The sequence below is a fragment of the Trichophyton rubrum genome (genome assembly GCF_000151425.1).
Source record: "Trichophyton rubrum CBS 118892 genomic scaffold supercont2.9, whole genome shotgun sequence".
Lineage (NCBI taxonomy): Eukaryota > Fungi > Ascomycota > Eurotiomycetes > Onygenales > Arthrodermataceae > Trichophyton > Trichophyton rubrum.
Genome location: NW_003456420.1, coordinates 363,765 through 380,916, shown reverse-complemented (window position 1 = coordinate 380,916; position 17,152 = coordinate 363,765). Strand labels below are relative to the sequence as shown.

The 17,152-nt window shown below is 46.7% G+C and overlaps 7 protein-coding genes across 9 annotated transcripts; 6 read left to right on the top strand and 1 right to left on the bottom strand.

Annotated features, from left to right (window-relative positions):
• TERG_07120 (uncharacterized protein) lies at positions 1–1,077 on the top strand. The gene is made up of 2 exons (XM_003232223.2): positions 1–833; positions 910–1,077. The coding sequence occupies exon 1, from the start codon at positions 23–25 to the stop codon at positions 296–298; it is 276 nt and encodes a 91-aa protein (XP_003232271.2). The 5' UTR covers positions 1–22; the 3' UTR covers positions 299–833; positions 910–1,077.
• Positions 1,078–2,831: 1,754 nt separating this feature from the next.
• Positions 2,832–3,710, top strand: TERG_07118 (uncharacterized protein; the record flags this gene model as incomplete). The annotated part of the gene is made up of 1 exon (XM_003232221.2): positions 2,832–3,710. The coding sequence occupies one exon, from the start codon at positions 2,832–2,834 to the stop codon at positions 3,708–3,710; it is 879 nt and encodes a 292-aa protein (XP_003232269.2).
• A 398-nt stretch (positions 3,711–4,108) lies between these two features.
• On the top strand, positions 4,109–6,297 carry TERG_07117 (uncharacterized protein; the record flags this gene model as incomplete). Its single annotated transcript, XM_003232220.1, has 3 exons — positions 4,109–4,156; positions 4,214–5,894; positions 5,954–6,297. The coding sequence occupies 3 exons, from the start codon at positions 4,109–4,111 to the stop codon at positions 6,295–6,297; spliced, it is 2,073 nt and encodes a 690-aa protein (XP_003232268.1).
• A 340-nt stretch (positions 6,298–6,637) lies between these two features.
• TERG_07116 (uncharacterized protein) lies at positions 6,638–8,315 on the bottom strand (the record flags this gene model as incomplete). 3 transcript variants are annotated; one of them, XM_003232219.1, is made up of 5 exons in its annotated part: positions 6,638–6,924; positions 6,985–7,324; positions 7,378–7,438; positions 7,494–7,942; positions 8,022–8,315. In XM_003232219.1, the coding sequence occupies 5 exons, from the start codon at positions 8,313–8,315 to the stop codon at positions 6,638–6,640; spliced, it is 1,431 nt and encodes a 476-aa protein (XP_003232267.1). The 3 variants fall into 3 exon arrangements, with proteins under 3 accessions (XP_003232267.1, XP_047607145.1, XP_047607146.1); XM_047750329.1 differs by lacking the exon at positions 8,022–8,315 and having other exon boundaries at positions 7,494–7,987; XM_047750330.1 differs by lacking the exon at positions 6,638–6,924 and having other exon boundaries at positions 6,965–7,324.
• A 193-nt stretch (positions 8,316–8,508) lies between these two features.
• Positions 8,509–11,292, top strand: TERG_07115 (uncharacterized protein). Its single transcript, XM_047748717.1, has 2 exons — positions 8,509–10,234; positions 10,291–11,292. Exon 1 carries the CDS (start codon positions 9,484–9,486, stop codon positions 9,949–9,951), a length of 468 nt encoding a protein of 155 aa, XP_047604705.1. The 5' UTR covers positions 8,509–9,483; the 3' UTR covers positions 9,952–10,234; positions 10,291–11,292.
• Positions 11,293–12,103: 811 nt separating this feature from the next.
• On the top strand, positions 12,104–13,993 carry TERG_07114 (uncharacterized protein; the record flags this gene model as incomplete). Its single annotated transcript, XM_047748716.1, has 1 exon — positions 12,104–13,993. The coding sequence occupies one exon, from the start codon at positions 12,104–12,106 to the stop codon at positions 13,991–13,993; it is 1,890 nt and encodes a 629-aa protein (XP_047604704.1).
• Positions 13,994–14,727: 734 nt separating this feature from the next.
• On the top strand, positions 14,728–15,584 carry TERG_12515 (uncharacterized protein; the record flags this gene model as incomplete). Its single annotated transcript, XM_047751461.1, has 2 exons — positions 14,728–15,432; positions 15,495–15,584. 2 exons carry the CDS (start codon positions 14,728–14,730, stop codon positions 15,582–15,584), a joined length of 795 nt encoding a protein of 264 aa, XP_047607144.1.
• Between the last annotated feature and the right edge of the window lie 1,568 nt (positions 15,585–17,152).

Genomic DNA, 17,152 nt, shown 5'->3' with positions numbered 1-17,152 from the left:
TTCCCTCTCCCAGCCTGAATCAATGCACTCTGGCTCAGGCTCAGGTTCCGGCTCTGCATCTCCCCCCATCTCACAGACCATCTTGCGTGCCCGGCTACGCACCAAATCAGCCCAGTTCAAACAGTACTATGCCAAATACCGGCTTTTGCACGAGGAGATGATGGCCCGCTCACGAAACGGAATGGACTATGACATTGATATCGAGCAGATTCGCAAACTGGAGAGACAGCATGCTCATCTGCAGAAAATGAAGCAGGAGATCTGGGACGAGGATCGGAGGTTACGCATGTCATCGTAGTTGACTCTTTTTTTTCTTTCCCTTCTAAAAACCCTTCCTTTTTCTTCACCATTTTCCTATCTCATGTTCTACCATATTTCACTTTCATTGCCATTACCATTCAGCATGATCTGCCTGCGTGTCTGTGTGCTTGTTCACTTTCCCTTCTGTTTTTTTTTCATGTATCGCCTATCCGTCTATTTGGGAATAAATTCATCCATCCATCCATCCATCCGCTCATCGTTGCTTTACTTTTTTTCCACGCAGCTAGTTTAGGAACCAGGAACAAAGACTAAACCCTACCATCACACAACCACATCACCATGCACGACCCCAACTAAGTTACATCTCAACTAAACTTCCGTTCGCTCGTTCGTTCCTCGCTTCGGCCCATCGTACAGGCCATACTTCGTCCCTATACTTAGTTCATCGTATACCGTCCACGGTTCAACAGCCCATCGTACATCGTGCCACGCCGACGCAACCCTTTTCCCTTTCCCATTTCCCCCCTTCCCTCCCTCCCCCTCTCGCTGTACCGCCCAGCGAGGCCCTCAATGTAACTCTGCCTGACTCACTTTTTATCCCCCGATCCCATATTAATAGCACAGGTGATAATGTCTGATCTGAACTAGTCGCAACTTAATTCAGCGTGTGCCGAGCAGCGCCGATGAAGCATCACCTGTTCCCCTACCTACATACTTGCCTAACCTACCCGCCCCTCCCGCTTTCTCATCTACCACATGCCTTCGCCTGTTCCACGCCTGATATCATGGCTGTCCTGTCTGTCGCTGTCGCTGCTTGTGTTATTCGTCGTGGCGAAGGGCAGGGAATAAGGTTACCCCACGTGCCACGAGGCGGGACCGGGCGGCCGGGACCCGCGTTCCGGTCTTTTTCGTCACGCCGATACGCACGATACGCGGAGATAGGTATTGTGCCTCGATTGGGGGGATGTTCTCGAGGTAGTGGAAGATTGTCTACGGGTGACGAAGAAATATAACGAGAAGGATGACGAGGAGAGTGGCAGGAGTAAGCAGAGACTGGTCTACGAGGGCTGAAGGGGCGTGAAGGGTGAAGGGAAGACGGAGTGGAAGAACGCGGGTGATGTGCTGCTGATGTAAGATTAATGAAGAAAGTCACATGATAGATAATCTTCACGTGACAGATACCTATTCATGTCATGTGATCATTAATAAGCAGGTTTTAAATTTGACTTTGCGATAAAAGTGAGCGAGTCAAAAATGCAACGACTTGGATGTCAAAAGTGGAAGCGGAGGTAGATACCAATGTTGATGCTGATGCTGAAGACATGCGGTGGAAGAATAGCCATGACATTGCCCTACTCAGAACCATATCTCCAGTTCGTCTGCGAGGGATGAGATTCTTTTCTCAACCTCATCCTCAGCTGTTCCTGGAGAAGCCGGATGGTACCGGTATGTCATCATACACATGCATGTCTCAAGGATAGACTGCCGAGTTCCAGCATTATCCCACCCACATCTAGCAGCTATTCTAATTTTCCTGGTAGAAGTTCCAGCCACAGAACACGACATGTTTGCATATCGCCGACATCGATGGCTGTTCGTCCGTCTATCTTCCTCTGTCCGGAAACTGGGCTGCATCTGACCAGGTCTCGGTTTCGATCCTTTCTAGATTCAACGAAGACAAGGAACTCGCATTGAGATATCGGCAATTCGATATCCAGAATCTAATTAAAGTTGCTGTCGATGCCGTCGGCGATCATGCACGCTGCTGTATGTAGCAATTATATCCTTGCTTACATGCATTTGAGCGGAACAGCGTGTAAGCTGACATGTTTTTTCCCCTGGCTTACCCTACCCTACCCGAACAGGCACAAAAATACTCAAGTGCGCTGAAGGCCTTCATAATAAAGCCTTCCTCTTAACTCTTGATACCGGAGAGGAAGTGTTTGCCAAGCTGCCGAATCCCAATGCTGGGCCCTCGCGATACCTCACGGCCTCAGAAGTGGCTACGAGGGAGTTTGTTGGTTTCTTGTTCCTCATTAGTTTCATATCAGATTTTGCTGGTCTTGTGAATCTGATTGTGCCTTTTCATAGCTGCGTGATATAGCCAACCTGCCTGTTCCGAGGGTTCTTGCATGGTCAGCGGATCCAGCCAACCCTGTTGGGGCGGAATATATCATTGAGCAAAAGGCCAGTGGGATCAGGTTAGGTAGAGTATGGCATGAGTGGCCGCGGGAGCCGAAGTTACGTATCATAGAACAGATTGCCAAGTTGGAGAATACCCTGACTTGTTTCAAGTTCTCGAAGCATGGCTGTCTATATTTCAGGGCTGACCTGCCGGACCCATTCCGTGGAGAGGATGGAGGCTTGCTACTTGGCTCCGACTCTTCTGTGGGTCCGGGGGTTCTAGATCGATATGTTATCGGCCCACTTACGGGGGCGGAGCTTTGGAGTGCAGAGCGTGAGAACATGGAGTTGGATAGAGGTCCTTGTGGGTTACCGTTTCACTCCTACGATCAAGCGCTCGTTAACAACTTGACACAGGGCAACGGCCAGAAGACTATGCAAGAGCTATGGGGGAGAATGAAATTGCTTGGATAAAACGGCATGCTTCTCCCCGAATAAACGCTTATATCTCTCTAAAAGACCCAGAGTTACCTGGTCATGCTCTTGACCTTCTGTCTAAATACTTGGATGCCGCACCTTACCTTATACCCCGTGACCCAGCCTCATGTGCAAACATCCTCTGGCATCCAGATCTGCATCTGGACAACGTCTTCGTTGATCCAACGACTTGTAAAATCACAGGCATAGTCGACTGGCAGGGTGCGAGCATAGCACCTCTCTTCTACCAATCCTGCATACCTCGCATGTTCAGACATGATGGCCCCGTTCGTGAGGGATGGATTGTCCCATCACGTCCGGAAAACTTTGACACTTTAACGCCGGAGGAACAAAGCCAGCTTGACCGGGACCTTGAAAAGGAAACTGTCCACAAATATTACGAGGCAATGGTGTACAAGCATTCCCCCCACCACTGGGAAGTGTTGAAAGACATGAGATCTATACAGCGCAAACGAAGCCCTACCAGTCTCGTCACCGGGGTCTGGGAGAATCGTGACCTATTCTTCCTGCGTCAAAGCTTGATTGCCATCGAAGCTCTATGGGATAAGCTACGGCCAGATGAGACAGTTGAGTCTCCAATCTCTTTCAAAAGAGAAGAGTTAGATCTTCATATGAAGGAAGATGAAAATATCTCTGGTGTTGGGAGTATGCTAAAACTCTTTCGTGACCAGGGGGTTCTTCCTGATGATGGGATGGTAGACATAGAGGACTATGACACTGCAAAGGCTAATTGCCAGAAGTTCAAAGATATATTCATCGGAACTGCGAGGGATGAACAGGAAAGGGAGCTCTTCTCTAAGTTGTGGCCATATCAGGACAATGAATAGCGTCATACCTCTGGATAGAATGACATCTCTAGCAATTTCACTCCTAGATTTATGTACAATATATGTAATATTATTAAGAGCGTAAATAATGTTCGAACAAGCGGAAAAGCCTCATAGATATAACAGTAAATGCCTCAATCAATCTATCAATCTATCAAAATAGTCGCCTCAATTGAGGCGCCCATTTATATTACATAAGCCATCATAAAGCCTGAGCACGTGACACTTACTAAGCAATCGTTACTATACATAAACTTGCTGTCTCTCCCTTGCATGTTTTGTATACGCCGTTTGCGTCATACACTTCGGTTTCACGGCGACGAAGATCAGACAGATACCAGCTTAGCGACTTGTTCGGAGGAGAAGCGCATACCCAATTAGCTATAAACACCCTAACGATGGCCCCCAAGGGCCCAGGGACTAGCAAACGAAATCCCACCGTCTTAGTATGCTACCCAGCAAGCAACTTTCCTCAACGATCAGCAAACTGACACCTTCTCCAGGTAACCGACTCTAGAGACCGTCAAACAAGGTACTACCCGGCCTCACGGACGCCGAATAGTAGTAGCGCAAACGACATTCCTATTGCGGGCCCGCCCGGTTCCCGCCTCATAACCGTCGATAATGTCCTCCAGTACGCCTCAGACATGCCCTCAATGCAGCAACGTGGACAGCTCGGCCAGCGAGGCCCAACTGTTGGAACAAGCTCTGCTGTACGCTCACGGTCTGGCTCAGGATCAGAGAGCAGGTTAAGATCTGGTCTGAACGCCGCTAGCAACGCTCTGAGTTCAAGTATGGATAGCAGACACCGAAGCGGAGGCCGGTTGGCCTCTTTGCCACAAATACCACCTCGTTCATCAAAAGTCAGCGAGAAGCTAGTTCTTCTTCCAGAGACGGTGGAGGAAGAGGAAGACGAGGACGAGCAAGAACCAGAAGAGGAGGAAGAGGATGAGGATGATGAAGTTGCGGATGACGAAGGCACGCCTTCGAAGATAAACGAGAGATATGAACGGTTACGACGCTTAACTGCTGCCCGCGCGAAGCAGCCGGATTTCATACAGGATAATATGGCTGCGCCGCTCCTTGATGACGAAGAGGCTATTCGAAAACGCAGATTCGCGGCCAGTCCTGAGAAAGGGAAGAGTTATGCTGAGCGTCTACCCAAGGCTCGAAGAGGGAAGAAGTTGCCTCGCGTAACGGCATATTGCACTGCTCAGGCGTATAAGATGGGTGCTGCGGCAAGCTTTGTCAAAGAACTCCACGATGCGCGCACAAAGCTGTATGATGACTGCTTATACGCCGCATACCATCTACCCTTATTACCTGGTCGAGACGGGTATAGGGTGAGAAGTAGCCCTATCTTCCGAAGCGCAGAGGGCAAAGTAGTTCTAGACGAAGAGATTGCAAGAAACGAGAGAAGGGATTACCACGATGAATACTTTACAGAGACAGAGGAACATTCTGTTCGAAATTCAGAGGAGCAAGAGAGACGTGAGCGCCGCCGTGAACAAGAACGGGACCGGGAGGAGGAGGATGGCCATGAGCGCGACCATACACACGATCACGAAGTTGGAGCAGGGCGAAGTAATGGACGACGCCAGGAAGAAAGAGATACATCAGTCCGTGGCCATTCATTCCATGTTGAACATCACGATGACCAGCCCTCAACTCAAAACGGTGACATCCGACAACCTACCTCTCCGGTCTCTACCAGACAATCTAGACCCTCAATACCTCCCAACGCCCTCTCCTTTGCAGAAATGTTCATATTCAGCTATGGAGTTGTCGTCTTTTGGAATTTCACGGAGCGTCAGGAGAAGGAAATACTCGCAGATCTTGCATTTTGCCCTGCACCAAATGACCTACCACTTAACCCTCTGGCGGAAGAAGATTTCGAAACGGAAGAGTTCCACTTTGAATACTCTTCCGCTATCTCTAGACCCCGGGTGTATAATGATATGATTACATTACGGTCAGGGGATCATATGATTAAGCTGGCTATTAGCCATGGCATAGCACAAAGTACAAAGCTCAGTTTCTTTGAGGAGGGCATGGCGCGACAGATGGCAGATGCAAAGGATGTACCGAGACGGTTAGCTTTGACAGGCCATCTAGGCATGGGCAGAGAAGAAGTCTTCCGTATCATGGGCAGGTTATTCAAATCGCGTGTTGAAGTCAACCTCTGTAAGTATGCCCTTATCACTCTCTCCATGTACGGATTTATACTAATGAAACTCCTCTAGCTTCGAACATGCTCGATGTGCCCAATTTCTTCTGGGATAGCGAACCGATGCTTCACCCCCTGTACATCGCTGTTCGCGAATACCTAGAGATAAAACCTCGCATTCAAGTTCTCAATGAACGATGCAAAGTTTTCCTCGATCTTATTGAAATCCTCTCTGATTCTATCGCCGATAATAAAGTGTCTAGCCAGACATGGATTATCATCATTCTGATTTTCATTTCCATCATTGTTACCCTATCCGAGGTGGTGTTGAGATTTGGCATCCTATCGACCAAGAAGGGAACTCAGAGTAAGATGTTGCTAGACCAGGGAAAACCCAGTGGTATGAGTATTGGTTTCTAGCCCCGTGAATGTATTATCCTAATATTTGGTGCTGGTTTCTTGCTTTTTCTTACGCGACATGTTTGTCAGATGAATGGCCGTTTGCTTGGTTTAATTGTGAACTGCAGCTGTGGTTTGTTTTTTTCCTGCAAGCGTTGACGTTTAATACCACATTTGTCTTTACTTTTTCCTTAATTTGATATCACTGTGAGACTTTAATTTACAGTATTGCATATTTACCTACAGAGCAATATAATTTGGTTGAACACTTGGTCTCAAATTTCCCTTCAAATGCTTGATTTACGTATTATCCAAAGCATCATGAGCTGAGACAGGAAGATAAATCCTGCTTGGGATTGCTCTATTTCTTAGTGATGTGGACAGACTGAGCATTGCAGTATCCCATCATGCCACCTAATCCTCCTTCATATCCAATACCGCTCTCCTTGTGTCCACCAAACGAAGTGTTGTTGCTCAGTTCGGCGTGGTTGTTGACCCACACGCAGCCGGCTTCGAGCTGGTCGGCAATACGCTGGGCACGTTCTATATCCCTTGACCAGACAGAAGCACCGAGACCCATCTTAGTGTTGTTAGCTTCCTTGATGACGCTTGCCTCATCATTCCAGGTTACAATTGGGACGATTGGTCCTGCAAAAGTAGTGAGTTAGTTGGCCTGCCGAGTGGGACATTATGGTATAGTATACTCACCAAATGGCTCCTCGGTAACGATACGTGAGTCAATTGGGGGCCTATCGATGATAGTAGGCTCGACGAAGTAGCCTGGTCGGCCAAGGTCACTTCGGCCACCAGTGGCAACGGTCCATTTCTCCTTTTCGATATCGGCAAATAGGTTCTTTACCTTGTTGAACTGCATCATGTTTTGAATAGGGCCATGAGTAACGCCTTCTTCGTCGCCGGGCCCGACCTTAAACTGCTTAACGGCTTCCACGAGCGCATCACGGAACTTCTCGTGAATAGATTCGTGTACAAAGATACGCTTGATGGCGGCGCAGACTTGGCCGGAATGGATAAATGCAGTGAATGCGATCTGCCTTTATCAGTCCATATACCCAATTAAAGACTCTTGAGATTTATACATACCTTTGGAATAGCTTTCTCAAAGTCCACATCTTCACAGATGATGGCTGGGTCGTTTCCACCACTTTTTGAAACATCAACATCCGTAGGCAGATATTATGCGGGATGAAATAGCTTACAGCTCTAGAGTGACTCTCTTCAAAGTCTTGCTGGCACTTGCCATCACCTTCTTTCCTGTGAAGGATGATCCGGTGAAGCTGATCTTTGCTGGGCCAGGATGCTCCGTCAACATAGGTCCTAGTGTGTCATCACCGCTAAGAACTTGAACGACACCAGGCGGGAAGAATTGCTGGGCAAGCTCAACAACTTTGAGATCTGTGTAAGGGCTGTAAGGTGACGGTTTAATGATAGTGGTGCATCCGGACATGACAGCAGGGCCGATTTTTTGGCAAGCAATCATCAAGGGAAAGTTCCAAGGAACAATTCCAACAGCGACACCCAAAGGTGTGAAGCGCTGGATGACCTTCTTTTCTTCGGTGTCTTCGAGGACAGTTGGCTTCAACTCAAGCTTGGAATTGGCACGAAGGTTTGCGACAGCTGCTTGAATCTCGAAACCTGCGATTAGTTTCTGTTTACTGGTGGTTAGCCTGAATATACAATATTTGCCATACATAATGCCCGTTCGCTGAAAATAGCGATATACTTACCGGCTTCCCTTGCTCACGAATAGTAAGGTCCAAGAACTGCTCTGCATGCGCCTCGATGGCATCTGCAAGACCAAGAACAGCCTTTGCTCTCTCTTCGTGGGAAGTCTTGGACCATGACTTGAACGCCTCCTGGGCAGCAGCCACGGCAGCGTCTACATCTTCAGCGGTTGAGATTGGGACCTGAGGATTCGGCTCGCCAGTGGAAGGGTTAAAGCTATGGCGAGTTACTGCCGCGGAGGTCAATTTGCCATTAATGACGTTGCGAAAGGTGGTAAAATCAAGCTTGGCCGCCATGTTGTGTTGGTATTATTCAATGAGCTTTTGGTATGCTACCTGAAGAAACATCAATCTGTCAACTGGGGATGACAGCGCCCCTTTTATACGTATGAGCGGCGGGCCAGAGCTTCGTAGCAGCGTTTACACCGTTCCATAACGCGGGGCCTTGTAGTGGGGTTGCTCCCGTCCCGGACTTAAGCAGGCAGCACTGTACTCGCGTCTGATCTACGCATTGCTTGAGGGGAGCCTTGAGATGATCGAATAACTGGGCTTAACTCCGCCCATAGCGATGCGGAGGAGCGTCATAATGGCTGAGGAGATGTTCATTGGATAGATATAGGGAGTCGGAGCGCATCTCCATCTATCAACAGCCTCGAAACGCTGAAGGCCAAGTGTTCGTCCGTAGCGGACGATCCTTCGGCACCATCCTGGTCAAAATAAGTAGGGATCTTCGGAAAAGTGCAGGAGAATAATGAATCCTGCTGCTGGCTCTTGGATAATTCTTCTGCATCCGGACTTGTGCAACACAGGGACTTCTTGTCAAGAGATATCCCGTGTTCATAGTAATAAAGATATAACATCCAATGTCGAGGTCGCGACAAAAGGAGAAATCCCTTTTGATATTGAGGTTCCCGGGCCCAGACAGCACCACGTGATTTTTAAGCCTCGGCTGAATATTCCACCAATCAACGAACACTATCACCTCACTAACAAATCATAATCTACTAAAAATAAAAACACAGCCAAATTACACTTTAATCTATCTTGGTTAAGCTTCACTCTTGGGGTTTGGGAAGAAGTTTGTCCGTAGAAAGCGAAGTCCAGCGTCTTTCTTAGCCATTGTGAGAGTTAGGCGAGATTGGTAGCTTCAATAGAGCTTAGATACAGAAAGAGATGGTCGAATGGAGAAAGGGGAATGAGCAGTGTCAGTATGGAATGCACTGTTTTGATCAAGTTAAACTAAAATGGGCATTTCATCAATTATATATAGCTTTCTTCCCATGGTGCCGACCAGTCACGTGCTGGCGAGGCGTCCAGGGTGGGTCCATGGGACGCTTAGACGAACTTATCCTTTTTAGGCTAGTTCGGTCTTCAAATTACTCGGGACCTCAGCAGAGTAGTTACAGCGACTGCTGGCCCAACATAAAGACACAGTGCTTGATAGCTACGAAATATTCGCGATATTATGCCGCCCCCTCTCCGTGTGTTAACTCGAGGCTCGATGTTGGTCGGTAAACGCGGTCAACGCTACGTTTTGCTTGATCCGCTCGTTCAACGCAAAGGGAAACAGTGTAATGTCTGGAGCGCTACAAAGCACGATGACCCAATGCACCAATTTGTCCTCAAGAAACCAGAAGATGAAGATGGCCCCGGGTGGCCTGACTTCACTCGGGAGATGGAAATGCAGAAGCTATTGTATAAATCTGGTTACATCCGTCGGATGGTTGATGTCATTCCGCCTCCTTCTGATACGGAGCCGCCAATCATGGTTCTTGAGGCATTCGAGAAGTCGCTATGGACCGCACGATTACGGCGTCCTTTTTCTTTAGGGGAGATTCGATCTGTTATGAGATCTATTGCGATTGGACTGAGTACTATACATCACAATAATATTGTGTATACAGGTTTGTTACCTAGAACGGGCCTTTATTAATAGATGCTAAATATATACTAGACTTGAAGATGGAGAATATCCTTATTAATGGGTTCGATAATGAGACTCCAGGCTCCGGTGAACATTTGGTGACTAAGATTGCTGATCTTGGGATGAGTATATTATTACTATCTTATCTTACTATTATAAATGGTTAACTAACTAAGAACTAGTGCAACCTCCTTCCCAGGGCCCTATATCTGCAATTACATATCGCAGTCCCGAGGTATACTTTAAGAAACCCTGGACAACTGCAACAGATATATGGTCTTGGGGTATAGTGGTATGTCCTTTTATACCTATAACTTTTATGGTGGACTATATTAATATATTTTATAGTATCTACATCTACTTCAAGCCTATATTAATTTCGAAGAACCTGGGATATTTGACTCATTAAAGGTTGAAGGGACATTAATAGATAAGGAGAATACTATTCGGGCAGCTATGGCTCAAGAGTTTGATCTTCATACGATTGAGTATTATAACTCAGATCTAGATACGCGACAACTACTACCAAAAAGGGATAAAACGAGGACTGAGCTTGATCATTGGGTAATAAAGCTTATTAATAAGGATATCCCAGAAAAGGATATTGAGACAGTCCATGTCGCCCTCAATCCTGTTCCAGAGCTACGCCCCAGTGCACTTGAACTTCTGGAGTATGGCTATATCTAGGACGCCGTTGGCTATATCACAAGAGAAATAGTGATTGTAAGCCTCTATTACGCGGATATAGAGCATATAACTTCCGGTAGCGCCTCGGTATGTATACTACCAACCCAACTGCTACCAAATGTAAGCATGGTACAGATTGGTAGCATGTCTTTTGCGATTTAAACGCCCGCGGGACTTAGCTCGTTTGCGTTTACGCTGCTCAACAACCATCTAACAACGGCACAACAGCTGGGTGTCCGCGTCGTCGCCGGTGTTCTTCAGGTAACGGGTTGCTGGTATCTGCACCCTCCGTTAACTTCTCTTCTTTACATCATAACGACCACCCTACTTCGCTGCGTCATAACTTCTACACTGCGTCATAACGCTTTTCGTTGCTTCCGCTGTCATCTTTTATCTTCCTTCTTACTTCGCTACAGCCTCATGACCAACGATGACAATTCACGACGTCTGCTGTTGGCAACACAGTTGGTCACGACCAGTTCGACTACGATACACTACAACGTCTTACCTACATCATCAACTACATCAATGAAGGCATATCTACCACAGCCAACCTGTACCATCCTTACATCAACCCTCGATTAATTGGATAGATAATGGCAAACAGAAGTATAGCTCGTATATTAAAACACAGCAATTATAATTAGAATAAGTAGTCTGTATATATATTAGAATTTATATCTAGAAATTAATTCTAGTTAAAGTATTTTTAAAGCTTATATCACGTGTCGTTCCCTCGAGCCTTCGAGAAAAGATATCATGCAGCAATCTTAGTGACTAATGTTATTAGTAAGCACCTAAAGTGACTAGCGTGGTTAATTATATTGGGGCCTGTTGTTTGCGCTATCTGGCCACTTTGAGGCTATCAAATGCTTTCTTGGATCCCGAGCACTCTGTTTGTTCTTCTACAGTGACCACGCCAGTGAATATAGAATAGCGATTGCAGACATACAATCGCGATGATTTACAGCCCTTGACCGACCCTTCCTTTAGATACGATGATCTTGTCTTGGAGATGGCACTGTTTGGCCGTCCTCGCGTTAGGTTAGCTTCATACATCGCACCACTCCGGTCTTGCTTAAGATGCTAACGATTTGGTCGTACTCACAGTGCTGTGCTTACAGGCCATAACGGCCGGAGCTCGAAATTTACGGGAGGACCTCACAAACCGAGAATCTAACCCGACGGACCTACCACTCCCAGGCTCACTCGATGTTGAGAACCCAGTGGCTAGAGCGGGAGGCAACAATGCTCGCGAGTACTCTATCGGTAATTAAGGAACACCTTTGTACTTTATTGGAAGAATTACGGATATAGAGCTTTAGCTGAGCAGTCTCTTGCAGATCAACCAGTTGTCGAAACGGCATTGAACATCCTCCGCAAGATAAAAGTCCCTACCAAGAAATACGAACGTCCGTCTGGCATCTTTGGTCATGCGAGCTACTACGGCCGTGAGCTGTTTTACCTTTTGTTTATGAATGCACCGTCATCGGATCAGTTGTCATCAAGTCGATTTACCAAGAAAAATGGGAAACTGGTGGAAGCAGTCCGGCTACTGGAGGGGGCTGCCCGTAAGAATAATTCAGATGCTACATTTCTCCTTGCCGAAATGAATTTTTACGGAAATTATACCCACCCACGCGACTTTTCAAAGGCCTTCCGATATTACGATGCGTTGGCGACCTTGACTGGAAACAGTACTGCGCAATACATGCTCGGGTTCATGTATGCAACTGGAATCGGCGGGGTTGTGGAACGAGATCAGGGCAAGGCGCTTCTGTACCACACGTTTGCTGCCAGGGGTGGCAATACTAGGTCACAGATGACGCTGGCATACCGAAGATACATAGGAATTGGAGCTGCTCCGGATTGCGATCAAGCGGTATATTGGTACAAGAAGGTGGCCGATAAGGCGATTGCATGGTATAGATCCGGTCCACCCGGCGGCATTAATTGGCGTCGAGAGGCCTTCCGTTGGGCTGATGAGGAAGGTGGCGTGTATGGTGAGGGAGCCAGTGTGTCTAGTGCTGGTTACAACGCGATGAGGGATGTCCATTCCAGTGCCGATGCGAGCCTGGATGATGTGCTGGAGTATCTTGATCTCATGGCTAAGAAAGGTGATACTAAAGCTACCTTTGGCCTTGGGAAGCTCTATTATGAAGGATCACGCCAGCTGGAAAGGAGCTACAAGAAGGCCATGATGTATTTCGTGGTAGTTGCAAGGAAATACTGGACCAAGGACGGCTCTATCAACCCAAGCCACCCACCAGGCATTGACAAGATCGCTGCTCAGTCCGCCGCCCATATTGGCCTGATGTTCCTTCGTGGAGAGGGCACAGAGCAGAATTTCCAAAAGGCCAAAGTCTGGTTTACACGAGGAAGAGCAAACGGCGATGCAATGTGCCAGCATTATCTAGGGCTGATGTACTTGCATGGCTATGGCGTCGAACAGGATGTAATGAAGGCCGCTTCATACTTTAAAGCTGCTGCGGAACAGGACAATTACTACTCCAAAACGCGGCTTGGAGCGCTGTTTCTTGATCAGGGTGACGTTGTCACAGCCTCGATATATTTCGAAGCAGCTGCTAGGCATGGGGGTATGGAAGCCCTCTATTACCTCGCTGGAATTGCAGACCGGGGCCTTGGCGGACAGCGCCATTGTGGAGTTGCCACAGCGTACTACAAGATAGTCTCCGAAAAGGCCGAAGGCATTCACTCCGCTTTTGCCGAAGCGAATGATGCCTATGAGATTGGAGACAAGGAGCTAGCTATGATTATCTCCACTATGGCAGCCGAACAAGGGTATGAGAGCGCTCAAGCAAATGTTGCATACCTTCTCGACGAGAAACGATCTGTTTTATCCCTTGATCCGATTCTTCCATGGATAAGGGGTGGTCGTTCGTCCTTATTGCGTAACGCAGCGTTGGGGTTCATATACTGGGCCCGCTCTGCTAAACAAGCCAATATAGACTCAATGGTGAAACTAGGAGATTACTACTTTGAAGGCTATGGCACAAAGAAAGACGTTTCTAGAGCGCTCACCTGCTATCATTCCGCAGCTGAAGGCCACAGTGCCCAAGCATTTTGGAATCTTGGCTGGATGTATGAGAACGGCCTTCATGTTGAGCAGGACTTCCCCATGGCCAAGCGGTATTATGACCTTGCCTTGGAAACGAACCAAGAGGCATATTTCCCGGTCACACTCAGCCTTCTTCGACTGCGTGCTAGGAATTTCTGGAATAAGGTGATACGAGGGAAGGCCAATACAATCAATGCAGAACCAGGTATGATTCTACTTCCATTTCCCAATAGTCACTGGGCATGGCTAATGAGTACTAGATGTAAATACCCCACGGACATTTAAGGAGTGGATCTCACACTTTATCAACTATAACGAAGAGGAAGAAGCATACCAGAGAGCACTCCGCCAACAAGCTGCCGCGGATCCTGATGCCATCTTAGATGAGGCCGGACATGCGCATGCTCAAGACCAAGATCTCAATTACTATGACGAGGACGCCCTTGATTTTGATGACGGTATCCTAGAGAGTCTTATCATAATTGGCCTTGTTGCTACTCTAGTGCTTCTTTTGCACTTCCGCCAGCAGCGGGCGGCTCGTCGTGCCCAAGAAGCAAACAACGCCAATAATCAGCAACAAAACCAAGGAGCTGATGGTGCTGGAAATGCGGCAGAAGATAGGGGCTTCTTCCCACGACCGGATGACCCCAACTTTGCAGCGTGGGTTGCTGGAGGACTTGGACGGTAGTAGATTGTTGTGCCACTTCACTTGTTTTACGCATATACCCGTTTTATTCTTTCTGTTATTATTAGCATGCATCACCTGGAGAATTTACACTATTTGTTACTTGAACAATAGGTGTTTGATCTTATTTGCCTGCGAGTGCCTAGCTTTGTTTACATTGAATTGGACGGTTTGTACAGAACCCTCTACGTCGCCTTAGTAATCGCCCAAAGAGGAAATACAGACGTCGACTTCATCTCCTGCATTTGCTCTCGAAATATTCATGCCAAACAACAACCCACGTTTGCCTACAATACCACGAAATGATTCTAGTCTATACGCTGAATCAGACACAATGGAGTTCAAACTGACCCTGCCTAAGAAACGAGGACTCGGTGATGGCTCGCATACCCTGAAGAAGCCTTTCAAGTCACCCCTCCGCAAAGGACCCGATGCAGGACCTGTTGAATTCTCGCAGTCTCTATCAACCGATTCCTCCAATCAAAGGTTATTCATCAATAGCACCATAAAATGGAAGTCCTCGCCTGCTGCCCAAACTCCTCTCGCTGGACAGACACCTTTTCAGGACGCACATACCTCATCATCTACAACTCCCAAAGCCCGCATTTCCTTCCTCCAACGAGAGATGAGTAGTTTACAGCTCCGCCTTGCTCGCCAACGCGAAGAACTAGATATCCTCGACCAAGCAATAAACATCCTGGAGAAAGGAAAGCTAGGCGAGCTCGAGATACTTAAACAGAAATGGCGAACCGTAAGCCGGGACGCGGCCGAGGACCTGTTTGTCAGTGCAAAGGACAAAGTGAACCGTATGGGTGGGGTGAGAGTCTACAACGAGAGGATCCGAAAGAGAAAGGTGAGGCAGCAGGAGTGGGGAGGGTGGGACGACAACCAGGATGAGAATGACGATGATGAAGAGCTTGGGAGTGATATTGAGAGAGAGAAGGAGAGGAGAAAGGCTGAGTTGGAGGAGATGATTAGTTTTCAGGAGAAGGACGAAGACGAGCTAGAGGATGAGGAAGAGAGTGAGAATGACGATGAGGTGAGCGGCCCCCTTTGTGGTAGATTGCTGTTAAAATTGATTCTGACTGGTGGATTATCTAGACTTTTACCATTGACATGATGCTTAAAGGCCTGAATGTCGATCTCAAAGTCATTGGCTTTGATAAGGCCGGCCAGAGATGGATCGATTGAAGATTGTTGCTACGATCTTAGTCCTACTATAACCTCTATATATGTATTATACCTACAAGCATGGTTACATCGAGTGAAAGATGACCGAGGTGCTTACATACGCCTACTGAACGGGTATTAGTATTCCTACATCCAATCATAAATGTATAATTTTATCAATGTGGTAATAGACAGACACAGATTTATACATATCAACTGCTGAGAAACTCTTTTTTTTTTTTTTTTTTTTTTTTTTTTTTTTTATTTGAACTTGACGGAGAATTGAGATTGCAATAAGAATGTACCCCTTGTGGGAGCGAAGAGGAGTCGGACGACCTCATGGAATCGTAAGATCTTGTTACGAATACTCTTTACCCTCCGTTCTTGTTTTTCCTACGTAGTTATTAAGGTCAAAATTCGTTTTGACTTTGTAGTTAACTAATAATAAATGCCACGCAACCAATCAAAACAAACTATATTTCGAGAATCAGGAGAATTTGATTAATCTAAGTTATTTTTTACCTATAAGAGGGCCTGGAGCATGTCTAAGTATATACTCCTTAATTCTTTTGTATAAACTACATATCCTTTTACTAAATAATCCTTTTACTAAATAGTAACACGGCAGGTATAAATCGCTATAAGGCTAGCCACTATATTAATTTTAATAATATTAGTATCTAGTAAGTCTATAAATATTAAGAAAGCTATACTTACTTTCAAACTCATTAACAAGGAAGGCTTCGGTAGCTTCTTGCAATGCTAGTAAAGTTAAATCTTGGATTCTAAAACCCGCTCTAATACTGTTGCTATGCATAATATCCTTCACTAGGCGCTGGAATGGTAATTTTGGAATAAGCAAAGCAGTTGATTGTTGATATCATTGAATGTCCCTCATAATGAAAATGAATTTTGACCCGATGGCACAAATAGTCCGCCGTATCCTGACTAGTACTAGAGGCGTAGAAGGACTAGTCTCCTTTTCTATATACGACATCTTGTACAAAGTTCGTGTAGCCCATTATGGCTACGTTGAATATTTCCTGGCCTCTGTGTGAGATAGCGGCCGCGGTGCTCAGGCTTAACCCCCCACCGATAAAAGTAGGATGCCGCGTCGAAGACTGAGATATATTTACAGTTGGCTAGTTACCAATTGAACAATTTCTCTATCCCACAGAACCGTCATATCATCGTGGCTCCTTGTTGCGCTCATCATAACTGTGACCGTCCTCCATCCAACGTTGTAACGTGCTCCTACTCTTTGCTATCGCTTTCGTCCGGGTACGCAGGCAAGGTGATCCTTGAGCTAAAGCTTTCCCAGGGCTCCCCGCGCGATGGAAACGCCTATACCTCTGAAATTTGCACATCTTTCATCTGCAACTGTGCAATCCCAAAGTAAATGTTCAGAGAATTTGGAGTACGGGTCCACTGATCACGAAGCGTGGAAATCCGTCTCTAAAGACCTGAAGCTAGCTTTGAATTTCTATCCAACACTTGGGGTTCATCTTCATTCCCCCAAATTGCTCCCAGGAGAGCAGCTAATCATCTCACACTATACCACCATAGCCATGCGATTTCGAATTTAATGA